General features: G+C 52.9%; 2 protein-coding genes across 6 annotated transcripts; one reads left to right on the plus strand and one right to left on the minus strand.

The window, feature by feature from the left end:
- Positions 1-56: 56 nt before the first annotated feature.
- CCDC15 (coiled-coil domain containing 15) lies at positions 57-16181 on the minus strand. 4 transcript variants are annotated; one of them, XM_080366867.1, is made up of 11 exons: positions 16126-16181; positions 15122-15316; positions 12846-12995; positions 11791-11973; positions 10808-10912; positions 6894-7058; positions 5592-5711; positions 3704-3807; positions 1274-1453; positions 1060-1208; positions 57-411 (listed from the first exon to the last, which is right to left on the minus strand). In XM_080366867.1, the coding sequence occupies exons 2-11, from the start codon at positions 15290-15292 to the stop codon at positions 290-292; spliced, it is 1449 nt and encodes a 482-aa protein (XP_080222993.1). In that variant the 5' UTR covers positions 15293-15316; positions 16126-16181; the 3' UTR covers positions 57-289. The 4 variants fall into 4 exon arrangements, with proteins under 4 accessions (XP_080222993.1, XP_080222990.1, XP_080222991.1 ...); XM_080366864.1 differs by having other exon boundaries at positions 57-464; XM_080366865.1 differs by lacking the exon at positions 16126-16181 and adding an exon at positions 16048-16083 and having other exon boundaries at positions 57-464.
- An 822-nt stretch (positions 16182-17003) lies between these two features.
- HEPACAM (hepatic and glial cell adhesion molecule) lies at positions 17004-23861 on the plus strand. Of its 2 annotated transcripts, none has more exons than XM_080366532.1 (7): positions 17004-17676; positions 20015-20344; positions 20551-20832; positions 20942-21035; positions 21636-21709; positions 21794-21864; positions 21947-23861. In XM_080366532.1, the coding sequence occupies exons 1-7, from the start codon at positions 17592-17594 to the stop codon at positions 22232-22234; spliced, it is 1224 nt and encodes a 407-aa protein (XP_080222658.1). In that variant the 5' UTR covers positions 17004-17591; the 3' UTR covers positions 22235-23861. The 2 variants fall into 2 exon arrangements, with proteins under 2 accessions (XP_080222658.1, XP_080222657.1); XM_080366531.1 differs by having other exon boundaries at positions 17008-17676; positions 20003-20344; positions 21947-23836.
- Positions 23862-24206: the final 345 nt, after the last annotated feature.

Raw genomic sequence — 24206 nt, forward strand, 5'->3', positions numbered from 1 at the left:
AACCATAAGAGATATTGACCCCAGGCGCCTTGTTTCTCATCATTTCACACTCCAAATGAGACAAACAACCCTTGAAAACAGTTTATTCTGCAGCTGAACGCCAAAATGCCAAGTGCCTGCCTATAAACCAGCAATCTGCTCCGGCACCAGCCGGGAGAGGTGCAGCCGGAGCAGAGGGACAGGCAGGAGCAGGCGGCACAGGGCACAGCCCTGCTCTCCACTTACAATGGTCACTCGAAACACAGGGAGCGGGGACACGATGGGGACACGACACACGCGGCTGCCCTCGTCACAGATGCTTCCCCGAGCGAGCGTAGAGGGTGGCCAAGTCTCGGAGCGACAGCCTGGCCGAGGGCCGGCCGGCCGCCGGGTCGCAGGAGGCGATGACGGACTGCAGAGCACGGCTGTAGGCTGAGGGACGGGACACAGGAGCAGCGTTAGGAGACGAGAGTTTCGCTTACAGCCTGGAACAGGGCTTGGCTTCAGCCTCTCACCGTAAAGCAGAGAGAGAAGAACTGGTTTCTAAGATAAATCAACATGGCTCTAGTTTTCCGCATGCTTGTTCGCGTGCTCCCGAGTACAAGCAGTACGCAAGCCGAAGCAGGAAAGACAAGGATTTTTTTTTTTTTCCTCTCCCATAGAAGATGACTCCCGGTTACTCAGCCAGGCATTTTTCCAAGCTGTCCTCAAGATCACAGCAGTCTGTCACCCCACGAAGGCAATTTCCACCTTCGTGCATCCTCCCAGCAGAGGATTTGGTGTTTTAAGGCAATCAGGTTTTCTGTGCCCCCCTACCAACACACACACGTACTACAGCAGCGTTATTTAATGCACTCTGGAGGCTGGTACTCTGCTGGGGATGCCACTGATTGGGAGAGCAACAGTTCAGCTTCGAAATGAGCAGCAAAGCCCCTGACTTGCCCTCTCCGGAGTACGTTCCTAAGAGCATCTCTACACAGCGGTCCAGGACCTTGGAAACATCTAGCCAGGTTTGATTTCTCCCTGTATAATCAGGGATCCAGGTCTAGGCGCTCCCCCTCCCGAAGCAGGAGCTCCTACCTTTGTGGTTTTTGTAGAAGACACAGTTGTTGGCGCAGGTATCCGGGTGGGAGTCCCAGAAATCAGACCCGCAGGAGCACAGCGGCGGCAAGTCAATGTTATATAGTTTTATCTTCTCCCTCATCTGGGCTCTTAGAGCTTCGATGTACCTGCAAGGGATAAAACATTCACCTTTGCCAGTAACACCCGGCTCTGCGCGGGGATCTGGCCATACCTCATGTACTCTTTTTTCCGCTGCTGGTTTTCCTTAAGCTTCTTCAGCCTCCTCTCCTCCAGTTTAAGCTGGGACAGGGTCTCACAGGCTCCCTCTCGGGGGGAGGGTTCGAGCTGCTCAGCCATCTCCTGCATCCTCTGCTCTTCCACCCGGCGCTGGCGCTCCTTCTTGCTCTTAATCCTGTAGGCACACAGACGCTTAGAGAAGGAGCTTCCCCATCCCAGCCTCCAGCCCCTGGCTGTAGGACTGGAGCAAGGGCATCTCTATGCCGCTGCTGCTGCTTTTGCCCAAACTACCCACGGCAGGCAAAAGTAACTCTGCATTAATTACAGCATTGGCTTTTGAACAGCTTTAAACATAAAATGGTCAAAAGTGCTTTCTGAGCCTCCTGTCTTTCCCCCATACGGAAATACCAGCCTATGAATGCTCTCCTGCCCTTGACCTCCTCCTGCCTGCATGTTTTCTCACCGCCATGGACTTCTCCTTCCAGCTCCCTTCCCGCAGCACATTCACACGTGCTCCTGGTAAGTGCCACCTGCAGTTCCCCAAAAGAGCTGCTCTTCTGCCCTTCCAAAACCAAGAGCTGCGTCTGGGCTCTTTAATATCTACCAGAAAGGACCAGAAATTCAGCTTCGCCGTTTCTGATTTCTTCTGATCACGGGGCAGCTTGCATCCTACCATAAGCTGTTCTTGCAGCTTCCAGAATAAGGGAGAAGCCCAGGGCTGTAGAAGAGTGTAGAGTACAGCAGAGAAGCTCCAGGGATCCCACATCTAGTCCAAAGTAGGCTTTAAGAGGCATTTTTTAACCAAATCTTCCTCTGTTCCCTCAGTCTCCCTTGCACCTACACGGCACTCCAGCCCTTTCAGTGGAATCTGGGTTGTGTAAGTTGCACCAAGTGCAAAGCACATTCCCTTGACAAGCAGCAATTACAAAGCACGGAGACTTTAAACTGAAGCATCTGCCATTTTATTCCCTCTGATGAGTACCAAATGCAATAACATGTTACAGGCTGATCACTGCCAAAAGGCATTTAAAAAAAAATAAAATAAATCAAGGCTGGGTAGAAGCCAGGGGAAGAAAGCATAACCGAATGAGACATTTTGGATGTTACTCCATTTGGGGGGTCAAATCTTTACATCCAGAAGGAAAGTGCTGAAGCCAAGCTTCTCTAGTCAAGTTATAAACTCCAAAATGTTTTTTAAATGAAGTGGTAATAGAGCCTTAACTACAGCACCATAAATCTTCTGCTATAGAAACTAAGGCCAAGGCCAACTTAAGGCTTTACACTAAGTAATTACAAAACCAGCTCTTTTCTGCATACACTCCGAGCAGCTTGCAGCTCTTCTACAACTGGGGGGGGTGGGTGGGAGGGGAAATAAAAAGATATCATGCTAACTAGGAAGTCCCTGATGTCTCACCGGCTCTAGCAGGGCAAGAACAGGTCTCTGAAGCTCCCAAGTGCCAATTTAAACACCAGGAATGCGGCTGGAGGAGCATTTCTTCAGACTGGTCATTTGTCTCTGAAAAGCGATTGTCAAAATCCTGCCCTCGTGCCTGTCCTGCTCCCAACAAGGGCTGCCTGCTGCAGAGCCAGCATTAGAGACCAAGATGGTCAAGGCTACATTATTTTAGTTCAGAGCAGCCAGAGGAGGAAAAAAAAAAAAAAAAAAGAGAGAGAAAATTAGAGCATCTTTCCTCTTTGGGTGTGAAACTGCAGAGCGCCTCCTTAACAAACCCCTTCCAAGGAAAAAGATGACTAAACCACTAAACCAAGTCCTGGAAATCTTATTTATTACACTATATGTTTATAGCTGTGAGGGTGAAGGTCCGATATTAAACCCCCCTGAGATAAGTCTGTTTAACAACAATGACATGACCTCATCCCGCGGTTTCTATACAGGGACTGCAGCACAGGGCCTGGGGATCGCCTCCCAGGAGTCACGGTTTGCGAGCTGTGACTCTCCCAGTCCGATGTTTCGGCTCCCAACTCCTATCCAAGCTGCACGGGGCCTCAGAAAGCAGACAGAGAAGGGCCAAGGACCTCTGAAGGACTCAACACAGCCCAAGGGTCTTGATCAGGAGGCTGGTTGAATGAACCCCACTCCAAGGTCAACAGATTGGGCACAAAAATAAAACCAGGAGGTAAGTCCGGCTTTACAACTGGCGTTCATATCACAGAGCTTATTTCAACACACTCCCTGATTTTTAAACAGTTGTCAGGTGGCCTTTTTAATCCATTAAACCCATTAAAATGGAGGTGGGGTGGGGTTTTTTTCATACCAAGCTGGACAGTCTTCTCAAAGCATCTGCATTTGGGCTGCAGAAGCGCTTTCCGAAATACCGTTGCCTGGTTCACACCAGACCTTTCCAGCCTTCAGAAGGGTCCTGCCTGCGATGAAGGTGATACCAAAAGGTTGGCATGTACTCACCTGGCGATTCTCTTCTGCCTCTCTTTCTGCCTCTGCTGTTCCTTCACTTGCTCTCGCTCGATATTCATGAAGAGGCGCCTGTACCTCAGGTACTCGTTCTGACGCTGCAGGGAAGAAGAGGCACCTTTGAGAAGGTCGTCTGGGATCAGCAATCGAGTGGGATCAGCACTCGGCTCGATTTCTGGAGCGCACATCTGTCAGAATAGAAACCTTGCTTCTTCCCCAATTGATCCTCAAACATCTCCTAGTGCACATGGCCACTGAACAGAGAAGCTGGAGAGACAGCAGTTAGCTAGGAGAGGAGGACCAAGAGCACCGAAAAGCGTTGTACTGGCATCCCTTGACTGAACCTTCCTGTGGATGGAAGCTCTGCCACCCGACAGATCCCTAAACTCTCCCTTTCCTGGGGGTAAAGGAGCTGGTTCCCACTTCAACCCACTTCAGAGCACTACAAGCTACAGTCCAAGAATTCTGATCCACCTGGGGGCTGGTGGTCCCTCCGCAGTTCACTGGAAGCCTGTATCTCCAAAAAAAGTAAATGTACAGCACCGAGCTGGACCCACGACATGCAGGACAACCACAGAGGCAGCAAACTCACTGCTGAGACAAACCCAAGAGCCCTGCAGGGAACAACTCCTGCAGGGTACTGACCACATGAAGAGGTTTGATATCTGGGCTTTGGCTTAACCCCATGGATGCAGCAAGGAGAGGGAAACCTCCTGGCTAAAGCCCACACCAGAAGTCCTCCCACCTGCAGTCGGTACACAGCTAGCTTGAGTTCCGCGATGCCAGAAAGTCTGAGGGGTTTGGGGTTTTTTCCTCATCAACATCAGGAGTTTTGGGCTGAGTTTGTCCAGCTCACCCAGCAGTGAGATCCCCACATAGCTGGAGATAAAGGAGCATAAGAGACCGCCAGGCTGAAAGTAGAGAAAGCTGGATGGAAAAAAACCCACGTGGAAGACAGAGCTGCAAAACCAGTTATCTCAGGGTGGATCAGAGCCAAGGAGATAAAAAGGGGCAGAGGGAACCACTGGGGGAAGGAGCAGCCTGATGAGCCCCAGCTGCTGTCATGCCATCTAGAAACCACAAATTTTGGATCAGCTTGTTGGAAAATGCATGTAAGGAACAACAAAAAAAAAAAAAAAAAAAAAAAAACAAGAAAAAAAAAAGCAGTTTGTTCAAAGTCTTTTTGAGTTTTATGCTTGCTGCAAGAAAGGTGACAAGAGGGAAGCGTTCCTCTTCATATCAGAACAAAGCAGGAAAATAAATTACTTCCTTTAGGCATCCAAGACAAACATCACCTTTGCATCACCTAGATTAGCAGGAACGAAAACTCTCCTGGACGCAGGCTGGGAAGGTCTCACTGTTAAATCAGATGCTCAGCACCAGGCCTGCAGTCTGTGCTTGAATGCTGCCATCCTGATGCCTGGTAGGTGCTGATATGGTAGAAATCTTTATATTCCCAGTCTTATATCCACACCAGATAAAGTGGGTTTTGTTCTTTTTATTTTTTTCCCCCAAGCATTTTTGGCAGCTTCTCGCTCCCCATGCAACTACAGAAAGCGACACCTTTGTTTTGCCAGGCAGAATGAATGAAGCCTGTTTCTCCCTCAACCCTTCAGCGTTATTTGGATCCCACATTTTGCAGGAGGAGCGCGTTACAGTTGCACTTACAGTCACAATGGACCTTAAAAAAAGAACCCAGTAGGTCTGCCCACGACCTGAGACACACCACCACCGCTGACGAACTTGCAAACCTAGCAGATGCTTCGTACAGCAAGGCTGCCCTCGAGGCTTCTTATCCGAGCTAGCAGCATCCCCCAAGCTCAATACCCTTCAGTCCTGAAACAGAGATGAAACAAAGAGGACTTGGCCCCAGCGGACAAACCTGCTTCTTTGTTTCCTCTTGGTCTACACCAGTCCAGAGCACGAGGGGAGCTTGGTACTGGGTGTGCAGCCTCTGGGGAGGCTCAGGCGAGCTCGAGTCCTTCACCGATCCATCACAGAACTAGAAGATAATGTACGAGAGCAGCATCAGCATCTTCACAGTCAAGTGTTTCATCTTCCCTCAGCAAAACACTCCTCGCTGGAGGAGAGTCCTCTATGTATGACCCCTACATCCACCTGTGAGCTGCGCTTTTTTCAGGGTGTAGAGTGGCTATAGACAGGAGAGACACAATGCAACATCTCCATGCAGGAGCCTGAGCACCAAAGCTTTGTCAAAACAATTCTAAGAAGGTGCCCTTACAGGAGACTTCTGGTTTAGTTTAAACACGATTCACATCTGCCCTCCCCAGACTTCCATTACAAACTCCACGAAGTGCCAGGAAAACAACAATAATAAAAACAACAACAGCAGCTGGGGAATTCAACAGCCATCTCCCAAAACCTCAGCATCAACCTCAGCATCAATCTCCGCCTTCTTCCCTCCACTCAATATTTGTCAAGCCAGTATTTCTGCTCCACGGTGGAGACTGGGCACAGGCTGCTATAGCCATCAAGTATTTGCTAACTACTCCAGGTAATCAGGGCGAAACATTTCCACACCTCAGACTATTAACCAAAGTCTGCCTGAAGACAAAAGGGGAATTGATAAATACATTAGCTCAGGCCGCGCAAGCAGAGGGATTCACACTGGCTCTCAGGGAAGTGTTTCACCAGCCTGAGGCACAGGAATTGTCACAGCCAGCTCCTTCCGCCGATGCAAAGCTTTCCCCCCACCTCTCGCCTGGCTCTTTTGTAAGTGGTTTCCAGCTGATATGATGCCCCATCCACAGCTCTTCCACCCTGCTGCTGTCTCCAAGCAGGGCAGCTGGACCAGAGGCAGCTGCAGGTCCTGCTGGCCGCAGCCTGGAGTTCAGTTGACCATACGATGCGATTGCACACGCTCAGTTTCAGATTTCTGCTGAGCCCTGGCCAACTGGCATCACGAGGCAGGCACAAGTAGAAAAAAAACCTTTTGAAACCACAGCTGTAAGATGAAAGCAGTGAAACAGAAGCTGCCAGTCTCGCTTAGCTTTGCCGCTGCTCTCGAGTCTGTTTTGACGGCAGTAGGCTTAAGAGTTAACCAGGCCTGAGGGAGCAACTGCTCTACTACAACAGCAGCCTCACTGTCTCCGCTGAAATAAATACAAACCCCAACGATTCAAACCTCTTAAGACCAACTGGCCCAGCCCCGCTGGAGCCGTACATTTTCAAATTGGATTTTGATGTAGAAGTCATCGTCTTGCTCAGCCTGGTGGGGGGCTGTCCCCTGGTCTTGCAGTTCAGCTGGAAGATCGTGATGTCCTGCCAGAAGCAGTTCCTCACTCTCATCTCCTGCGGGCACCGTGGCTGTCTTGCAAGGCTCCGATTTCTGGAGGAGAAAGAAGGAGATTTAAATAGTGTTAAAAAAAAAAAAAAAAAGAAAAAAAAAAAGGTGTAAATAGGGAATTCAAATGGGGCTGCTTTGGTGCCCAGGGCAAATTCAACACCCTTGCACACGGGTAAGAAGCGGCTTTAACCCGAGGGCGCTTGTTCCTTGTTCTGGAGAGTGAGTTGAGATCTGGCAAGCAGCAGCACGATGTGTTCAAGCATCACCACAGGGCATGAGAGCCAGAAAATCTCCATTTAGCAGGGCAGCTCGTGATTACGTTCTCACCAACTGCAGAAACAGAGGGACAGACGTGCGTGGGGTGGAGGGAAGACAAGGAAAAGACCTCTCCAGGCGCTGTTTCGCAACTGCAAGGCGTTGGGGGATGGTGGGATCTCTGGAGTGACACTCGAGTACGTAGCATACTCCTTCAGATGGTAAGTGGGCAGGCTCCCCAGTGGCAATTAACAATATTTTGAGAGGCAGCAGATTGTTTCCTACAAACTAAAAAATTAAAATGCCAGAAGCAAGCTTGGAGCCAGGAATTTTTTATTTTTTTTTTCCTGCCTTGCCGTCCCTTCAGCACGCTAGGAAAGGAAAAGCAGGACTGTTGACAAAGGGAGAGGATGGATCAACAGGAGAGCAGGTCACACCAGGGATCCCTTGAGATGGCTCTGCTGCAATACAGGAAGGATCGAGGATAGCCCAGAGTCAGCCTGAACATGAAGTTACCGGATAAGCACAGGAATGACTCTATCAACCCTGTTATGACAAACACAACGCAGAAAAGCTGCTTTGGTGAGGACAAGGGAATAGAGAGGAACAATTACTGCTTTGTAAGGATGCTCTGAAGCCCTGAAGGTAGAAGGAAGCGAAACTGTGGAAAAAACCCACCACCTTTGGGGAATGTCAGCTAGGGAAAAGAATTTGGGTGCCGTCATGCTGGGGACCTGCAGCAGTCTACCAAACCCTAAAGGCAAAGCAACTGAAGACTTGAACAGGATTATCTGAAACACCGGACAGATCATTTCCACGTGATTACCATCTAGGTCTCTCCTTAGGAAAGCAGGGAAGAGACTCTTTGGATGTTTTTGACCTGAAAAAAAATCTCTAGGAGAGAGGAAGAGCAATAATTTTGGGAACATGGACTGTTTTGATGGCAGTGAATGCAACTCTTTAGAGGGAAGAAGATGGGAAAAAAAAAACCCAAACAAAAACAAACCACAAAACAGGACTGAAGGAGAAGCAACAGTTCCTTTAAAGAGAACAAATGCAAACTACCTGGCTAGAGTGGAAAGACAAGCAGCACAGTATGAGACAGCCCTGGCTAAGCCCCAAGCTCTTCTCGCACCCGCGATCCATGCAAGCAGAAGGAAGCAGAGCATGGGTCAGATGACTGAAAGAATCACAGAGACAACACAAGCACGGGGGGACAAAAAAACAAGACAAATGCCAGAAAGGCCAAAGCTCTAAGTAAAACAAGAGAGATCAAGATAACAAATCAGCCTTTAGTAAGAGAGACTAAAGGACTTGCTACTCAAGAAGGACAGCTATCAGAGGACACCAAGAACAAGCGTTTTATGCTGCTGGGCATTGGTGTTCAGCCAAAGGCTTGCTCTGAGCTAGTAACAGCAGCAAGAAAAATCTTGGATTATTACTGGGAAGAAAAAGTCAGCTGAAGTTTTTAAGCAGGCAGGAAAAGGAAATACTAAAGAGATTTTAGCCTCCAGAGTTTTACTGCCTGACTTCTGGAAAAACAAGAGGAAACCACCTTGCAAACTGCCTGTAAGCAGCTAGAAAACAAGATAAGCAGCAATCAGCATAAATTTGTCAAGTGCAAGTCCTGGCTAGCTGGTTTGATTTTCTCCTGCAATAGAAGACAGAGGCCTCAGGCAAAGCGCAGCAGACAACATCTCGATTTTAGCTTAGCTTGTGCCATGGCCTCATCCGACACTTGTATAAAGAAATACGTGTTAGATAAAACTACTATACAGGAGGTACAACACTGATTAAAAACATTACCTAGATTCAGTCTCAGGACTTCATTGCACAAAACCAGAGTAAGAAGTACTCCGCTAATTTCATTATCAGCCTGGACAATGGAAGAAAGCAGCATCTTGATCACATTTAGCCACCCCACCAAGCCATTTGAAGTTGCAGAAGTGCTTGAGTTTGGGTTCAAACCAAAGGAATCAGCTGAAATAGGCAGCACAAGGAAATTCAGGGAGGATGAAAGCAAAGGGCAGGGCAGGGCGCTAGGGCAGCAACTGCCAGGCGGTTAAGTACACAGCATCCTTCTATACCTGAAGAGAAGGGAAGAAGTTGCCATCCTGCCTAGCCGTGAACGTGGCAAACCTTCGTACAGAGAGAAAATTTCTGATTAATATTAGAGCTGCTTTCCCCCCCCCCCCCCCTTCTACTATCTTGGAGTAATAAAACAGACTAAGGCAATAAATCAATATATTCCTCCCGGAATAAATTGCCAAGGGAAGCTGTTAAATCCTCCTTGCCAGAGATTTGAAGAGAGTGTAGATGAACTGTAGCTGCAGTAAGGTTCAGCTGGGAGGGTGGCCCCGGATCCCTCCCAGCCTTCTTCCTCGCTGCTGTGGATGACTCGCCACGGGACTCCCACGCATCAGGCTTGCTGTCTTCTGTAACCCTCTGGCTTGCACGGGCAGCAGCTGTATTATTCATGTGAGGCTTTAGTGCTGCTAATAGTGAAGTAATGACTCACTCCATCTTGCTGAGCAGTCCGAACGCATTGAGGACTTAAACAGAAGGTTACGTTTGGTGTCGGAAATAGTTAATGAGGTTTTCGAGCCCATAATTACAGTGTTTCTGCAACTCTTGTTCGCAAAGCTGACTTCCTTGAACAGAAATCCAACAGTAAGCAGAGGAGGAAGAGCCAGACCAGCCCTTATATAAAAGTATTTTCTAGATAACAGCCAGCCAAGATCTACTTCAACCTTTGATGAACCCGAGAAAGGGATGGGAATGAAGAATTGCAAGACGGGCAGGAAAGTGGCTCCGGAGGAGGCAATAAGACAAAATACCAGGCTGGGTTGCTGCTGGTGTTCTCCAGGGTGGACAAGTACATCAGTTTAAGAAAGATCTTGCTTTCTACGCCAAGACAATAGCTGCGACACAAAGCTGCTCTTGAGAACTGGAGTGACAAAAGCAGGATGAAATTCAACAGAACAAAAGGTGAGGCACTTGGGCCTGACCTCCTTACATGGCTCCTATGCGCTGCTTCGAGGAAAGCAGATGCATGCCAACAATTCTCTACCAGAAGCCAGCCCTGGGTGAGGAAAACCCTCCAGATCTTTGCCACCCACACAAAACAAGGGACTGATGTAAGGGAAAGAGTTGTTGAGGTTTGTTGAAGAAAAAGGCACCTAAGGGGAGGGCTGATCATCACATTCCTCCTAGATACCAAGATCACAATCTCAGCCTTCAAAAAAATCTTTTTTGAATTCTTGTTTCCTAGTTTCTCTCTCCTTAGTCTTTGCAAACAGAGACATTTTCACCCACTTTATCTTGCTGCCTTTCATAGAAGGCAGCAAGAACAGAGGGGCAGAACCCCTGGGCCACCAAAATCTGTGGGTGATCAGGTGGGTCACAAAAGCCCAGTTTGTTTCACTCCTGCTGGAGAAACTCACAGAACTATGCTTTGGATTTGCTGATTAGAACCAGATCTTCAACAGTTTGCAAGATCATTCCTTTCACCCTACCCCAGACACCCCACCACTCACCTCTCGCCTCCAGACACCACCGGGGAGTTCGGGAGGACCCGCTCCTTGGGGCATGGTTTTGCAGGATGCCAGCCTGTGTCGGACTTGCTTCACGGTTTTGCTAAGCTGCCGGCAAAGACAAAACAAAAGCAGCAGTCACTAGCTGCTCTCCGTGAGGGCAACACCAAGAAGTTTAGCTGCACAGAAGAGATCTCCTAATGTACCCTGCTTCAACCAAGGTGCTTTATCAAGCGAACGCAACTCAACACACAATTACCTTCACAAAGAGGTATAAGGTAACCTACAACCCCAAGTGCCTTTCAAAGCTGCCCCAACGCACTGAATTCCTGATTCAGTCGAGGTAGAGGGCTTGGGTACAGCTCATCAGTTCCCACAACACTTTGTTGAGATACCAGAAGTCCCAGATTTCCAATCCTCCTGCCTGGTGTCCAGCCAGAAGTGATTCTCCACCCCAAGGGAATTCAGCTGGAATAACTCCAGCTCCTAGGCAGCTGCACGTGCTTTATAAAATGCCAAACGCAGCATAAGCATCACTATTAAAAAAAAGCAAAGCTTAAAACAGTCCTTACAGGCAGGTTTTTCCAAGATTTTGCAGTGCCATACTCCCGGTCTGCAGGAGACAAGCCGCAATGAGGTGGCACCACCTAGCGCCACCTCTTCGACACAACGTGCCTGCGCAGCAACAAGTCCCTGCACACGGAGGGAAAATTCGCTCTGCCTACAGGCAGCGAGGCAAGTTCAACTGCAGCATCCCCCAAGACAACATCTACTACCCGTTTTGATGCTCTGATGAGTGCTATGGAGGAGTACAACAATATTCAGTAAACCAGAGTGAAATTGTCAGCAATGTTCACTCAGTATTAAAAAAAATAAAAATATTTAGGGATGCATTGTCAAAGAAAAAAATATTGCTTGTCCTCCACTTCCAATCACGAGCATCCAGAATGACAAAGGATGAAAAATGCACGAGGGGACCCACTCACCTTGGCAGCTTGCTGCTGGAAGGGCTCGCTTTGCACCCCTTGCCCCTGCGTTGGCATGGTGGGAGCACCGGGACCGCCGATGGCAGGCGTGGGGTGCCGCCGGAACAGGCACGTGTTCTTCCTGGGGATGGAGCGCAGCGCGGAGTCGGAGTACTGCATGGCAACACATCTCTCCCTCTCCGCCTGCCGGGACACACACCTCACAGTTAAAAACCACGTGCAAATCTCTACCCATCATCTAGCACAGCACCACCAGTGCCACACAGGAGTCGCCGGTGCAGTTTGGTGGCATTTCTTGGGACAAACATTTTTGCTCTCTGTGCCAAGAAGGGCACAAAGCCATCAGGCTTTCAGGAGCCGAAGGCATCCACAGGCTTTCAGTTTGGGCAGTGCTAGCAGTTACAGGAGGACATCCCCACTCATGTCTCCCAAGCCCTGGAAACAGCCCAAACACCCCAAGGGTGGCCAGAACAGTTGACATTTCAGTGCATTCCCTTCTTGCTCCACAGTCACCTTCTGGCGAGTCTCCCTGGCAGTTGTTTAAAAGCAGAGAGGTTTAAATATATTCACAGGATAATCTAAAACAAGCCCATGGGGGAAACAGGAACGTGGAGGCAGCGTGCAGGTGTTGCTTGTGAACTATCTGACTGCCCTGGAAAAGCGACAGGAGAAATAAGCTGCTTCGCTTCAAACAGAAGCAGGAGACTTCCACACCATTCACAGCTCTGGCCTGGCTATTTTTTAACTCCAAATTCAGCACAGGGCACCAGGACTCTGTTCTGCTGCTGCCCAAGAGAGCCAGCGACCTTTCTGCAGGGAGGCAAAGGGCTTAAAGCACCTTCAGCATCAGAGCGAGCCAAGGTGTCACACTGACCTCGGCTGAGGGGACACCATTTGCGGCCATGGAGTCTGCCGTGACCGTGAGATTCCTCATTTTTTCTTATTAACACCTTGACTTGAGGTCTAGTGATTTTTTTTATTTTCCAATTTATGTTGGTTTCAGAGGAGTTTCTCCTCCAAGTCTCCTGGCAAGGCAGGGACAGAGATCTACTCACCGCTTCGTAGGACTTCTGCAGCTGCTGCTTTCTTCTCATCCTGACCTGCTGGTTCACCCGCTGCTTCACCTCCCCCTGGAAACGTCTCAGGCTGGCTGCCTTCTCCCGTTGCTGCTCCTTCAGCTCCTCCTCTACCTGAAATGCTGAAGCCTGCAAGAGGTGAAAGCAGATTTCCATGATTTTTGCTACATGGCAGCATTATAACAGCTTGTATTCCATCTTCCCTTCCCACACTTGTGTCTACAAGCCAGGCAAAGAGCACCCAGAGCAAACCTAACAATGTTTTGTTTCCAAATCTGTGCAACAACAGCTTGGACGATGTCTACTGAATTACTACAAGCTTGGATTGAATTTGGACGACGTCTACTGAATTACTCCGAGCTCGGATGGAATCTCGCTAGCCAGACACGGAGTGTGCACACCTCTTCCTTTAAGCCTCTGCAACGCACGCAGAAAGAAAAAAGAAGGCAGCCTCATACAGCAACTCCCAGCTCCTGCACCCGTGAAAGGATGCTCAAATATTCAGTGCCTGGATCCAAAAGGAACAGACCAGCCTCTGATCCCACTAACAGTCTGCAAGGCTGGAGGAATGTCAAAGAAGCTGTTTACAGAGCACAGCATGGGAAGGGCTAACCGTTCCCAAATTATTTTTACCATCTAAAGTAAAAGATTAAAAGCAAAAAATCAGGTGGTTGGGTTTTTTGTGGGGTGTGTGGGGTGTGCTTTTTTTTTTTTTTTAAAAGGTTCCCACTTAAAGCCATGCCGAGCTGTTCTGCTGATACTACCACAGTTTAAAGAAAACCGGTATCGCTCTCAGGGCTGTCACTGCAGCACAGCCTAAAGCAAGAAAAATCAGAGTCTGAAGAGATGGAGGAAAAGGGCGAGTCTGAAAAGCAACTTGGTAAATGCCAGGTTGGATGCTCCCTACATCCCGCTGACTGCCAGGAATGTTACCAGCAGCAAAGCAAGGTCAGCGCAGCCAAAGCAAGCAGGGAGACGGGGAGAGATCTGCCCCGTTAACGGTGACACCAAGCCAGAGCGACACCAAACAGCACCCTTGACAGACATCCACTCCCTGCTGGCAACCTCATTAGTAATTCTGATACAGGAGACATTAATATATATATTTTCTTAGTATGATCTGCTGGCATATAGAAGCATATCAAATAAACTCCGATAACCCTCCACACCTTCACCCACACCCAAAGGCACGTGAAAGCCCCCCCACTGGGGGAGGCCCCCAAAGCAGTCAGCAAGAGTTCAGCTCCCCTAGAAGTTTCACGGTGCCGAGATGGAAGTTACGCGGAATATGGCAATCATTCATTTCCATATATTGTCTCAACCTTTCAGGATTTAAATTACAATATAGAAATAAATCATCTCAGAAGGGCAGGAGCTTCTGTAACGTTTAGACATTAATTACAGGGGACTGAACTCATCATCCTATATTTAATGCACTTTTAGTCCTCTTATAATAACCCTCTAAGCAGAAATCCCCGAGATAAGCATCCATAAAGATTTTCTTAAGTGTTTCTAATGGGGTACAGCAGAGATTGGCTCCAGACCCTGAAACATTCAACTTTTTTTTTTTTTTTTTTTCTCCTAAATCAGCAACATGGAATAAAATCTTGGTTGACTGACATCCTTTACGGATGAACAGGAAAGCAAAGAACAGCATTGATACAGTGGGGACGGGTCGGTTGGGTACGGCACGGACACCTCAAATGCAAAGCTGCGGTGTGGAGCTCCAAACCTGGCACTGAGAAACCAAGGAGCAGCCAGGAACAGTGAGAAAAACTTACGCAGCGGGGCACAAACCCGCTAAATTTCAGCTGTGCTACCTACGCCAGAAGGCAGCTTCTAGTGACATGTTGAAAATCTATAGGTCCAGCTAAAATTAACAAGCGCAGAGCACACATTACAACTAATTAAGCAACAAACAGCAGCTGATTAGAGCACTGGCTGGATTTCCCACTCAACTGATGTTTACAACCGATGCATTTCTCCCCCTAAAAATGCAGTTTATCTGAGGGGAATCAACTTGGAGAGGTGCTGTGGGCTTGTGTCACTAGGACACCAGGCTATGTGGGGATCAGGGGGACTTCTGACCCTACTAAAAATAATTCCTTTCAGAAGCAGTGTTCCTAGCACCCTCAAAGGGAGAGAAAGCTCATTTTTGGCTCAGATTGCCCCCATGGGGTTTACTGGCATAACTGGGGGGGCTGGAGACACCCGTGAGCCCGGACGGTGCCCAGGACCCCTGCGGCAGCACTCACGAAGGCCAGGCTCTGCTCCGGCTGGGGGGCACTCTCCACCCAGATCCCCACGGGGGCCACACACTGGTTCCTCTCCGCCAGCACCTGCCAGCTCTGCCGTGGGGCTCTCGCCCGACGCCCCCCCAGCTGCTCCCCAGCCCCCCGGGGCCGATCCTTCGGGGGTGGCAACATCCCAGCACCGTGGTGAGGTCAGTCCTGGGGAAGGGGCAGAGGAGGTAAGCATGTCCCCCCAGGCACCCTGCCCTGCACCCATAGCCCCCCACCCTGCCCCAGGCCCCATTTCCTGCCCTCCCTGCCCACCTCCCCTCAGCCACAGGGCACCCCCCCACTCCACTGCACCCCCTGGTTACCCAACCGCAGGGCAGCCCACGGTAACTCTGCAGCCCCCCCCCCCCCCGACTGGGGGCCCCCAACCCTTCGTGGACAAGTACCCCCACTATCCCCCACCCCACTGCACCCTTATTTCCCCATCCCTACCAGCACCATAACCCCTCATCCCCCCTGTAACCCTCCTCTTCGGCTCCCCTCACTCCCCAGGCCCCCCCCTACGCTCCCAAAGACCCCCCCAAGGCCTCCCTCACCCCCCAGGCCCCCTCGAGGCCTCCTTCATCCCCCAGGCCCTCCCCGAGGCCTCCCTCACCCCCAGCCCCCCCCCTACACTCCTCTAAGGCCCCCCCCGAGGCCTCCCTCACCCCCCAGCCCCCGCCTACACTCCCCTAAGGCTCCCCCCGAGGCCTCCCTCACCCCCCAGGCCCCCCCTACACTCCCCTGAGGCCCCCCCCGAGGCCTCCCTCACCCCCCAGGCCCCCCCTACACTCCCCTGAGGCCCCCCCCGAGGCCTCCCTCAACCCTCAGGCCCCCCCGAGGCCTCCCTCACCCCCCAGGCCTCCCCTGAGGCTCCACTCACCCCTCAGACCCCCCCTTACCCCTTGGGCATCCTAGAGCACCCCCTGAGCACCCCCAGACCCTGAGGCCCCGCCATCCCTCCCCCGCCTGGCACCCACCAACCGCCACTTCCGCCTCAACCGCCGCTTTGAATCCCCGCGCCACTTCCGCCCGCCCGGCCCCTCCCTGGCCCCGCCCCCCGTGCCCCCGCCTCCTGCCCTAGCCCCGCCCACCGCGCTTGCCCCGGTCTTAGCCCCGCCTTCTTGCCTTGGCCCCGCCCCCGCGCAGCCGCCCGTCCGTCCCCCGCCCGCCAGGGTGCCAGAGACCAGGGTTCGCGTCCCGCTGCCGGAGAGTCAAGGAGGGGGGGACAGTGACAGCCCTGTGTCCCCCTGCAGAGTATCCCTGAAACAACCCCCAGAGCATCCCTGAAGCCCCCCAAAACAGCCCTGTAGAGTCCACCACAGCGTCTCTGACCCCCCCAAAATAGCCCTATATGTCCACCACAGCATCCCTAAACCCCCCTAAAATATCCACCACAGCACCCCTGAACCCCCCAAAATATCCCTATAGCGTCCACCACAGCACCCCTGAACCCCCTAAAATACCTTCTCATAACATCTGCCCACAGCGTCCCCCCCAAAAGCCCCCCCATAGCATCTCTCTATATCATCACCCCAAAGCATCTCCCCCACCCCCTGTAGCACCCCCTTAATGCCCCCCAAACAGTCCCTCAAAGCTCCTCCGTACAGCCCCCCCCCAAACCTTACAGCAATCCCCCCACTGCCCTCCCAAACACCTCCCCACCGCGCCCCCCCCATACCGTGTCCCCCCCAAGCCTCCCCCAGAGCATCTCCATCCCGGTGGGGCAGGATACTCGGATCAGCCCCTTTCCAGGGCTGGGGAGCCCCCTGGGGGGTGGGCGATGGCTCATTGGGGTGATGAGCTTGGCAGGTCTCGGGGGGGGGGGGGGGGGGGGGGGGGGAAGCGGCTCTGGGCATCCTGCCCTGCATCCCTGCTGCCCTATTCAGCGATGCCCAGGGAACCGGTGCTAATTGGCACCCGAGCTGGAACGGAGCCTGGTTGTGACCGCAGCTTCATTTTAAAGCCTGGGAAGAGAAAAAAAAAAGGGGGGGACATATTGGGGCGGGTATCCAATTTTGAAAAATCCCCCCGCCCTCAAAAAAAAGAAAAAAAAAAAAAAAAGAAAAAAACAACTTAAGGGGATGCTTAGAGCCCTAAATCCCATGGGATTGCCCGCAGAGGGGATGGCAAACTTTAGCTGGGCTCAATGGGGAGACAGCCCCGACCTCGAGCATCTCCCCAAGACCAGAAATAGTGGGAGGGGGGGGGGTGTAACGGGAGGAAAATTGCAAATCTGAGTGTTTTTTCCCCAAATAAATGCCAGTTTGAGGCCGCCGGGCAGGCGAAAGCTACCAGGACACAGGGCTCTATTGAGAAAGGAAAGAACAAAAAAAAAGAAGGGGAAAAAAAAAAAAATTAGCCGGGCGAGGTGCCAAGCTGGGAGCTCCGAGGGACGTGCCCGGAGTGGGGAAGCGGAGCGATTCGGGGGGCGAGCCTACCCGAAATGTGGGGAGCGCCGGCCGCCCCGCGGGGTCCCCCCGCTCCCCCCTGCTTGCTGCCGGTGACCTGGCTCCTGGCGCTGCACGCAGGTAGGGCCTTTGCGCGTTTTTCCATGGGTTTTCCCATTTTTCCATGGTTTTTCGATCTATCCAGATGGAGGATGGCGGGTGGGTGGGCGATGAGGGTGGTGGTACTCGACGAAGGGGGGGGCTGGTGGGGGTTGCTGCGCCACAGAGCATCCCCTCCACTTGGGAGAGGGAAAAAAGGGGGGGAAATTGGGAATAAAAACTGGGAAAACACTTTTCCGGAGCCAAGCAGGTCCTGCTGGGGGGTGGATCTGGCACCGCCTCCCCCCCCCCAGCATCTCCCCAGCTTTTCATCTTCCCCCCAAACCCCTTTTCCTCCTTTCCCAGCATCCCCAAAATTATTTTCTTACCCATCCTTCAGCTTTCCCCAAAAGGCCATTTTTTCACCCCATTTCTAGGTTTGATCCTCTTCGTCCCATTCTGCTTCAGCCCTGGTCGCCTCCATCATTTATCCCCTAATTACCCACATTTTGGGTCTCGGTGAGCCCCAAACTGCCCCATCACGGATTGGCCAATGCAAAAAAAATCCTCTGCAATATTTTTGCACCATTTTCCCAAAGTTTGGCCCCGAAGCCAGCCCCAGGGAGGCCCCATTTCCCCGGGATGAGCCGAGGATGCAAAGCCAAGCCAGCTGGTTTTGCACGCCACTGGTTTTGATTTATACCCTAAAAAAGCACCAGAGCTGCAGCCACAGCACCCCAAAAGTGCTGCTGTGCTTTTTCCAAAGAAATAGGGAATTATTCCACAAAATACTGAAGGGAATGAGGATTTTTGGAGCATTTTTTTTTCTATTTGTAGCAAAAAAACAGCCAGAAAAGCTGGGAGGTCTCCATCCCTAAACCAGGAATGCTGTAGGAAATGGGAATATTTTCTGACTTCTTAATTAACTCCTGAATTTATTACCTGAAGTGGAGCAAAAATGAGCCATTGGGTTAAAAAAGTCAAGAAAAGGTTAAAAAACAACGATATGGGGGTGCATGGGCTGCAAGGATGCATTAAACGCCACATCCCTATCCCATGCTGGGGTTTTTCCTATGGGGCTTCCCTGAATTTTTCAGGCTGGGGCATGTTTTCAGGGCTGAGCTCTGCGCTGCCAGGGAGGACGGACGGACGGATGCTGCATACCAATAGGTCCCATGACTTTTCGGGCTTGTTTAAAGCCTTTCTTGCTCCCGCTTTGCCCTCCCCAGCTGGTTTTCCCACTCTCCCCCCGCTTCAATATGGGGTTTGTTCGCTGTCGCATGACGGCATCCGGATGCGAGTCTGAGGATGGGACCCCCAAGCTGACAAATGGGGAGAAGAGGCTACGATATTTGGGGGACAGAGGCTGTTTTGGGGAGTCCTCCCCCCCAAAAAAAATTTTTTTTCCATTTTTTCACTGCCTTTTTTGGCTGAAAACCTGTGATGAAGAGCAATGGACGTGCACTGACCCCCGTGATGCAGAGGAGGGGGCTTTAACTAAAACGGGGGCTGGGGGTGGGATGCAAAATTCCCCCTGCCTCTGCAATTTTGGGGGCAATGCATGCATCTTTGCAAAGCATTGCAATGACCCAGGCACAGAAGGCGTCCCACCCCCCCATGCAATTTTTGGGGGTGATGCATGCATCTTTGCAGAGTCACACCAGCCTGGCTTGCAGGAGCACTCCCGCCTCCCATTTAGTTTTTTTTGGGGTGATGCGTGCATTTTTGCACAGCATTGCATCAGCCTAGCAACAGGAGGTCTCCCACCCCCCACGCATTTTTGGGAGTGATGGCATTTTGGGAGAGTGATGCATTTTTGCAGAGAGTTGGTTGCATCCACCTGGATGCAGGAGTGCTCCCACCCTTCATGCACTTTTTGGGGGTGATGCATGCATCTTTGCAAAGGGTTGCATCGACCCACCTCCTATGCACAATGCACTTTTTGGGGTGATACATGCATCTTCCAAAGGTTTGCATCAACCTGGATGCAGGAGCACTCCCACCCACCCCTGATGCAATTTTTTGGAGAAATGCATTCATTTTTGCAAAGCATTGCATCAACCTGGGTAAAGAATCGCTCCCACCCCTATGCAGTTTTGGGGGCAGTGCCTGCATTTTTGCAAAGTGTTGCATTGACCTGGGGGCAGGAGGCCTCCCACCCCCATGCACTTTTCGGGGCCATACGTGCATCTTTGCAAAGAGTTGTGCAAACAGCCCGCTTGCACCATGGCTGGGCATCCCAGCACTGGTGATGCATTTTGAAGGTGCTCAGCACAGCTCCGGGAGGGGGTTCCCCATTTTTCTCCAGGCTCAGAGGATCAGGAAGCCTGCTTGGACTTGGCACCCCACTTTCTCTCCCCATCCCAAGGTCTGCTTGCAGGGGTGAACATCACCAGCCCCACACCGCTGGTCCGCGGCACGGCGGGCAAAGCAGCGCTGCTATCGGTGCGCTACGCCAGTGCCAGTGCTGACAAGCCAGTGGTCAAGTGGCAGCTGAAGCGTGACAAACCTGTCACCGTCGTCCAGTCCATCGGCACCGAGATCATCGGCAACCTACGACCCGATTACCGTGACCGCATCCGGGTGCTGGAGAACGGCTCGTTGCTCATCAGTCCCTTGCAGTTGGCTGATGAAGGCGCTTACGAAGTGGAGGTGTCCATCACTGATGACACCTTCACCGGCGAGAAGACCATCAACCTCACTGTGGACAGTAAGCACAAGAAGGACGCCCAGTGGAGACTGGGTTCCCCATGGGTTGTCTTCCCCAACCTCTTTTTGGGAGGCCTTTCTCCAACTGGGAGGTGGTTCTAGGGGTTCAGCCACCTCATACAGCCAAGCTACGTCCCCCTTCCCATCCCCTGAGCCCATCTGTCCCCCAAGACACAGTGTCACTGTGGTTCCCCTGCTTGCCCACAGTCCCCATCTCCAAGCCACAAGTGCTGGTGGCCTCCTCCACGGTGCTGGAGCTCAGTGAGTTCTTCACCCTCAACTGCTCACACGAGAACGGCACCAAGCCTACCTATACCTGGCTGAAGGATGGGCGGCCGCTGAGCAACGACTCCCGCCTGCTCCTCTCCCCCGACCAGAAGATCCTGACCATCACCCGTGTCCTCATGGCTGATGACGATGTCTACAGCTGCCTAGTGGAGAACCCCATCAGCCATGGCCGCAGCGTCCCCGTGAAGCTCACCGTCTACCGTAAGCCACCTGTTTCCCACTCCCACACCCCCAGGGGCTGGCCAGCCCTTGCAGATGCTCCTAGCTAAAATTCTGGGGGATTGTGCCCCCCCTCATTCCTCTCCCCAAGGCCGGAGCTCCCTCTACATCATCCTCTCCACGGGCGGCATCTTCCTCCTCGTCACCCTGGTGACTGTTTGTGCCTGCTGGAAACCCTCCAAGAAGTACGGCTGGGGTAACGCGGGAGCCAAAGGGGGTTTGTCTTATCCTGTCCTGTCTTGCCCCATCCTGTCCCGTCCCATCTCATCTCTTCCCATCGTACCTCATTGTGTCCCATCACACCCCATCACATCCTGTCCCTGTCTTGATCTATCCCATCCCATCTTATCTTGTCCCATCTTGCCTCATCTCGTTTAGTCTCATCCCATGCCATCCTGCCTTGACCCATCTTTCCCCTCCCATCTCATCTTGACCCATCTGAAACCAGGACATTGACCCATCCCATCCCATTGCACGCTGTCTTGATCCAAACCATCCCATCCCATCCCATCCCATCCCATTGCACCCTGTCTTGACCCATCCATCCCATCCCATCCCATCCCAACCTGCCTTAGTCCATCCTTCCTGTCCAATCCCATCCCATCTCATCCCAACCTGCCTTAGTCCATCCTTCCTGTCCAATCCCATCCCATCTCACCCCATCCCACTGCATCACATCTCTCCCTCACGGCAACACTGGGTCCCCTCCCCAGCCGAGCCGCAGGCAGTCCCCCCGCTGCCCCACCACGGTGCTGGTGCTGCCCCATCCCCTGTCCCTTCCCCAGGGAGAAGCGGCAAGCGGAGACACAACCAGCCTCAGAATATGCAGAGCAGGATGAGGAGCGCCTGAAACATGAGGGTGAGTGCCAGCCCTGGCGCGGCGGTGGCAGGTTGGGCATGCCAGCGCTGCCGGCGTGGTAAGCCATGCCTTGCCTCCACGCAGCCGAGGGCATCACGCGGAGCAGTGAGCATGAGCGCAAAAACCCGGTGGCCTTGTACATCCTCAAGGACAAGGTGAGTGGCCGGGAGCGTGCTGGTAGCACGCTGGCTCTGTGCAGCATGCTGCGCATGCTCGGCTACCCTTGACTTTTGGCAGGACTCGCCGGAGGCGGAGGAGGATTCGCCGCCCGAACCCCGCGGCACGGTTGAACCGAGCTACACCAGTTCACCAGTGCCAGCAGCGGGGCGCTCGCCGGGGCCCGTGGGGCGCTCGACTCGTCGTTACCATCGCTCGCCAGCTCGCTCCCCCGCCTCGACGCGGACGCACAGGTCACCGCCGGGTTCACCGGCACGCTCCCGCGGCGCCCCACGGCTGCTGCGGACTGCCGGCGTCCACGTCATCCGGGAGCAGGAGGAGGCCAACGCCGTGGAGATCAGCGCCTGAGCAGGGGGGACATGTGCGCTTCGGTGGCGGTGAGCAAGTGGGGACACCAGCACGGCCCCGCTCCCGCCACTGGGCATCGTTCAGCTCGACGTAAAGTCACTAATTTGCTATTGATCCCACCCGGAGCTCCCCTCTTCCGTCCCCCCATCTTCCTGGGGCGCCGCTTTAATGGCTTTCTCGCCGGGACGAGCGTGCAGAAAGCGCACGGGCGTGCTGGGAGCGTGCAGGAGAGAGCGTGCATGCAGTGCATAAGAAGAGCGTGCAAGAGGGCGTGTACAGGGCGTGCAGAGAAAGCATGCACACTGCACAGAGCGAGCATGCAGATGGTGTATGAGAGGACATGTACAGAACATGCAGAGAGAGTGTGCACAGAGGGTGCAGGGTTAGCATGCGGGGAGCGTGCAGAGAGCCTGTGCACGGAGCATGCAAAAGGGCGTGCGTGCAATGTGCAGAGAGAGTGTATGCAGCACGGGCAGGGATGTCATACACAAAGCATGCGGAGAGAGCATGCACAGGGTGTTCAGACAGATCGAGCGTGCAAGAGGACTTGCCCAGAGCATGGGGACAGAGCACGTCTGGAACATGTAGAGAGAGTGCAAGGGAGCATGCACAAGGGTGTGCGGAGAGACCATGCTTGCAGTGCACAAACAGGGCATGCACAGAGCTTGCAGCTAACACTGCATGGATTGTGTGGAAAGCATACACATGGAGGATGTGGAGTAAGTCTGCATGCATGCAGAGAGCGTGCATGGAACGTGCAGGGCTGTGCCTGGCATTTGCAAGTGCGTGTGCCAGCATCGGGAGTGCCGTCCGAGCATGCATGGAGTATGCAGAGGATCTGTGCAGAGTGTGCACAGGGTATGTGGAGAGAGCAGACTGTGCATGCGTTGTTTGCAAAGAACGTGCACAGGCCACGCAGGGAAAGTGAGAGAAGAGCACACGTGAAGCTTGCAAGAGGGCATGCACAGCGCCTGCACAGAGCACCTGCACGCAGCACTTGCACAAGGCATGCACGGAGCACACAGCGAGCATGCAAAGAGTGTTGCGAGTGAGCGCATAGGTGGTGCTTGCAGAAAGCATGCACGGAGCACGCAGAAGGGATATGCACTGAGCGTGTGAGAAGAGCACGCGTGAAGCGTACGGCTACAGTTGTGCACGAGCGTGCCAGGCGAGCACACACGAGCGCTGTGCCCACCCGCCGCGGCGCACAGACCCAGGCACGCAGCCCCCGGCGCTGCACAGAGCTGGGAGCATGCTAGCACGCAAGCTCGCCCAAGCGCGCACACGTGCCGGTGGCCTCAATGGGGGAGCTGCCCCCTCCCCCCGGCTGCACTATCCCCTCAACGTGGGCTCGACCCCCTGGCCTGAGCGCTGCCCCTCCGCCGCGCCTGGATTTTCTGTGAAAATCCCCCGTTTTGGGGGCGCGCACCATTGCCTCTCCCCCAGGCCTTCCCGGGAAATAGGTTTAGGATGAAAACCGGAGAGCGGCCGGCCAAACGAGCCAGGCCCCGGGGCACCCGGGGTGGGTGCTGGGGCACCCCGGGGTGCTCAGGGTGCGCTACTAACCAATAAACTAAACGTACTACCCGGCCGGTGACAGCACCCTTGGGTGTCTTTGTGGGACAGGGTGGCCCCTCCTGGGGTAGGGCGACACGAGAGGTGGGTGACAGCTGAGACTGGACGAGCTCAACGCACCTGGCTGGCACTCAAATTTGAGCTCGCGGAGCCTGGGAGACCCTGGGCCGTTCACTCTGGTCCCTACTGACGGTGTTCCCAGCTGAGAGCTTGTGTCTTCTTAATTCATCTTGAATTGAAGATGCTGGGGGTGGGGGGTGGGGGGGAGGAATTTCTTCTGACTAATTAAGCTCATTAACCACTGGCATCCCCAACCCCACTGCCTCCAGGTGCTGCCAGTGCCATCACGCCTGGGCGTTCCCTCCGCCATGGCTTGGCTGAGCTCTTTGCATCCACT

The sequence above is a fragment of the Falco punctatus genome (assembly GCF_963210335.1).
Source record: "Falco punctatus genome assembly, chromosome: 16".
Taxonomy (NCBI): domain Eukaryota; kingdom Metazoa; phylum Chordata; class Aves; order Falconiformes; family Falconidae; genus Falco; species Falco punctatus.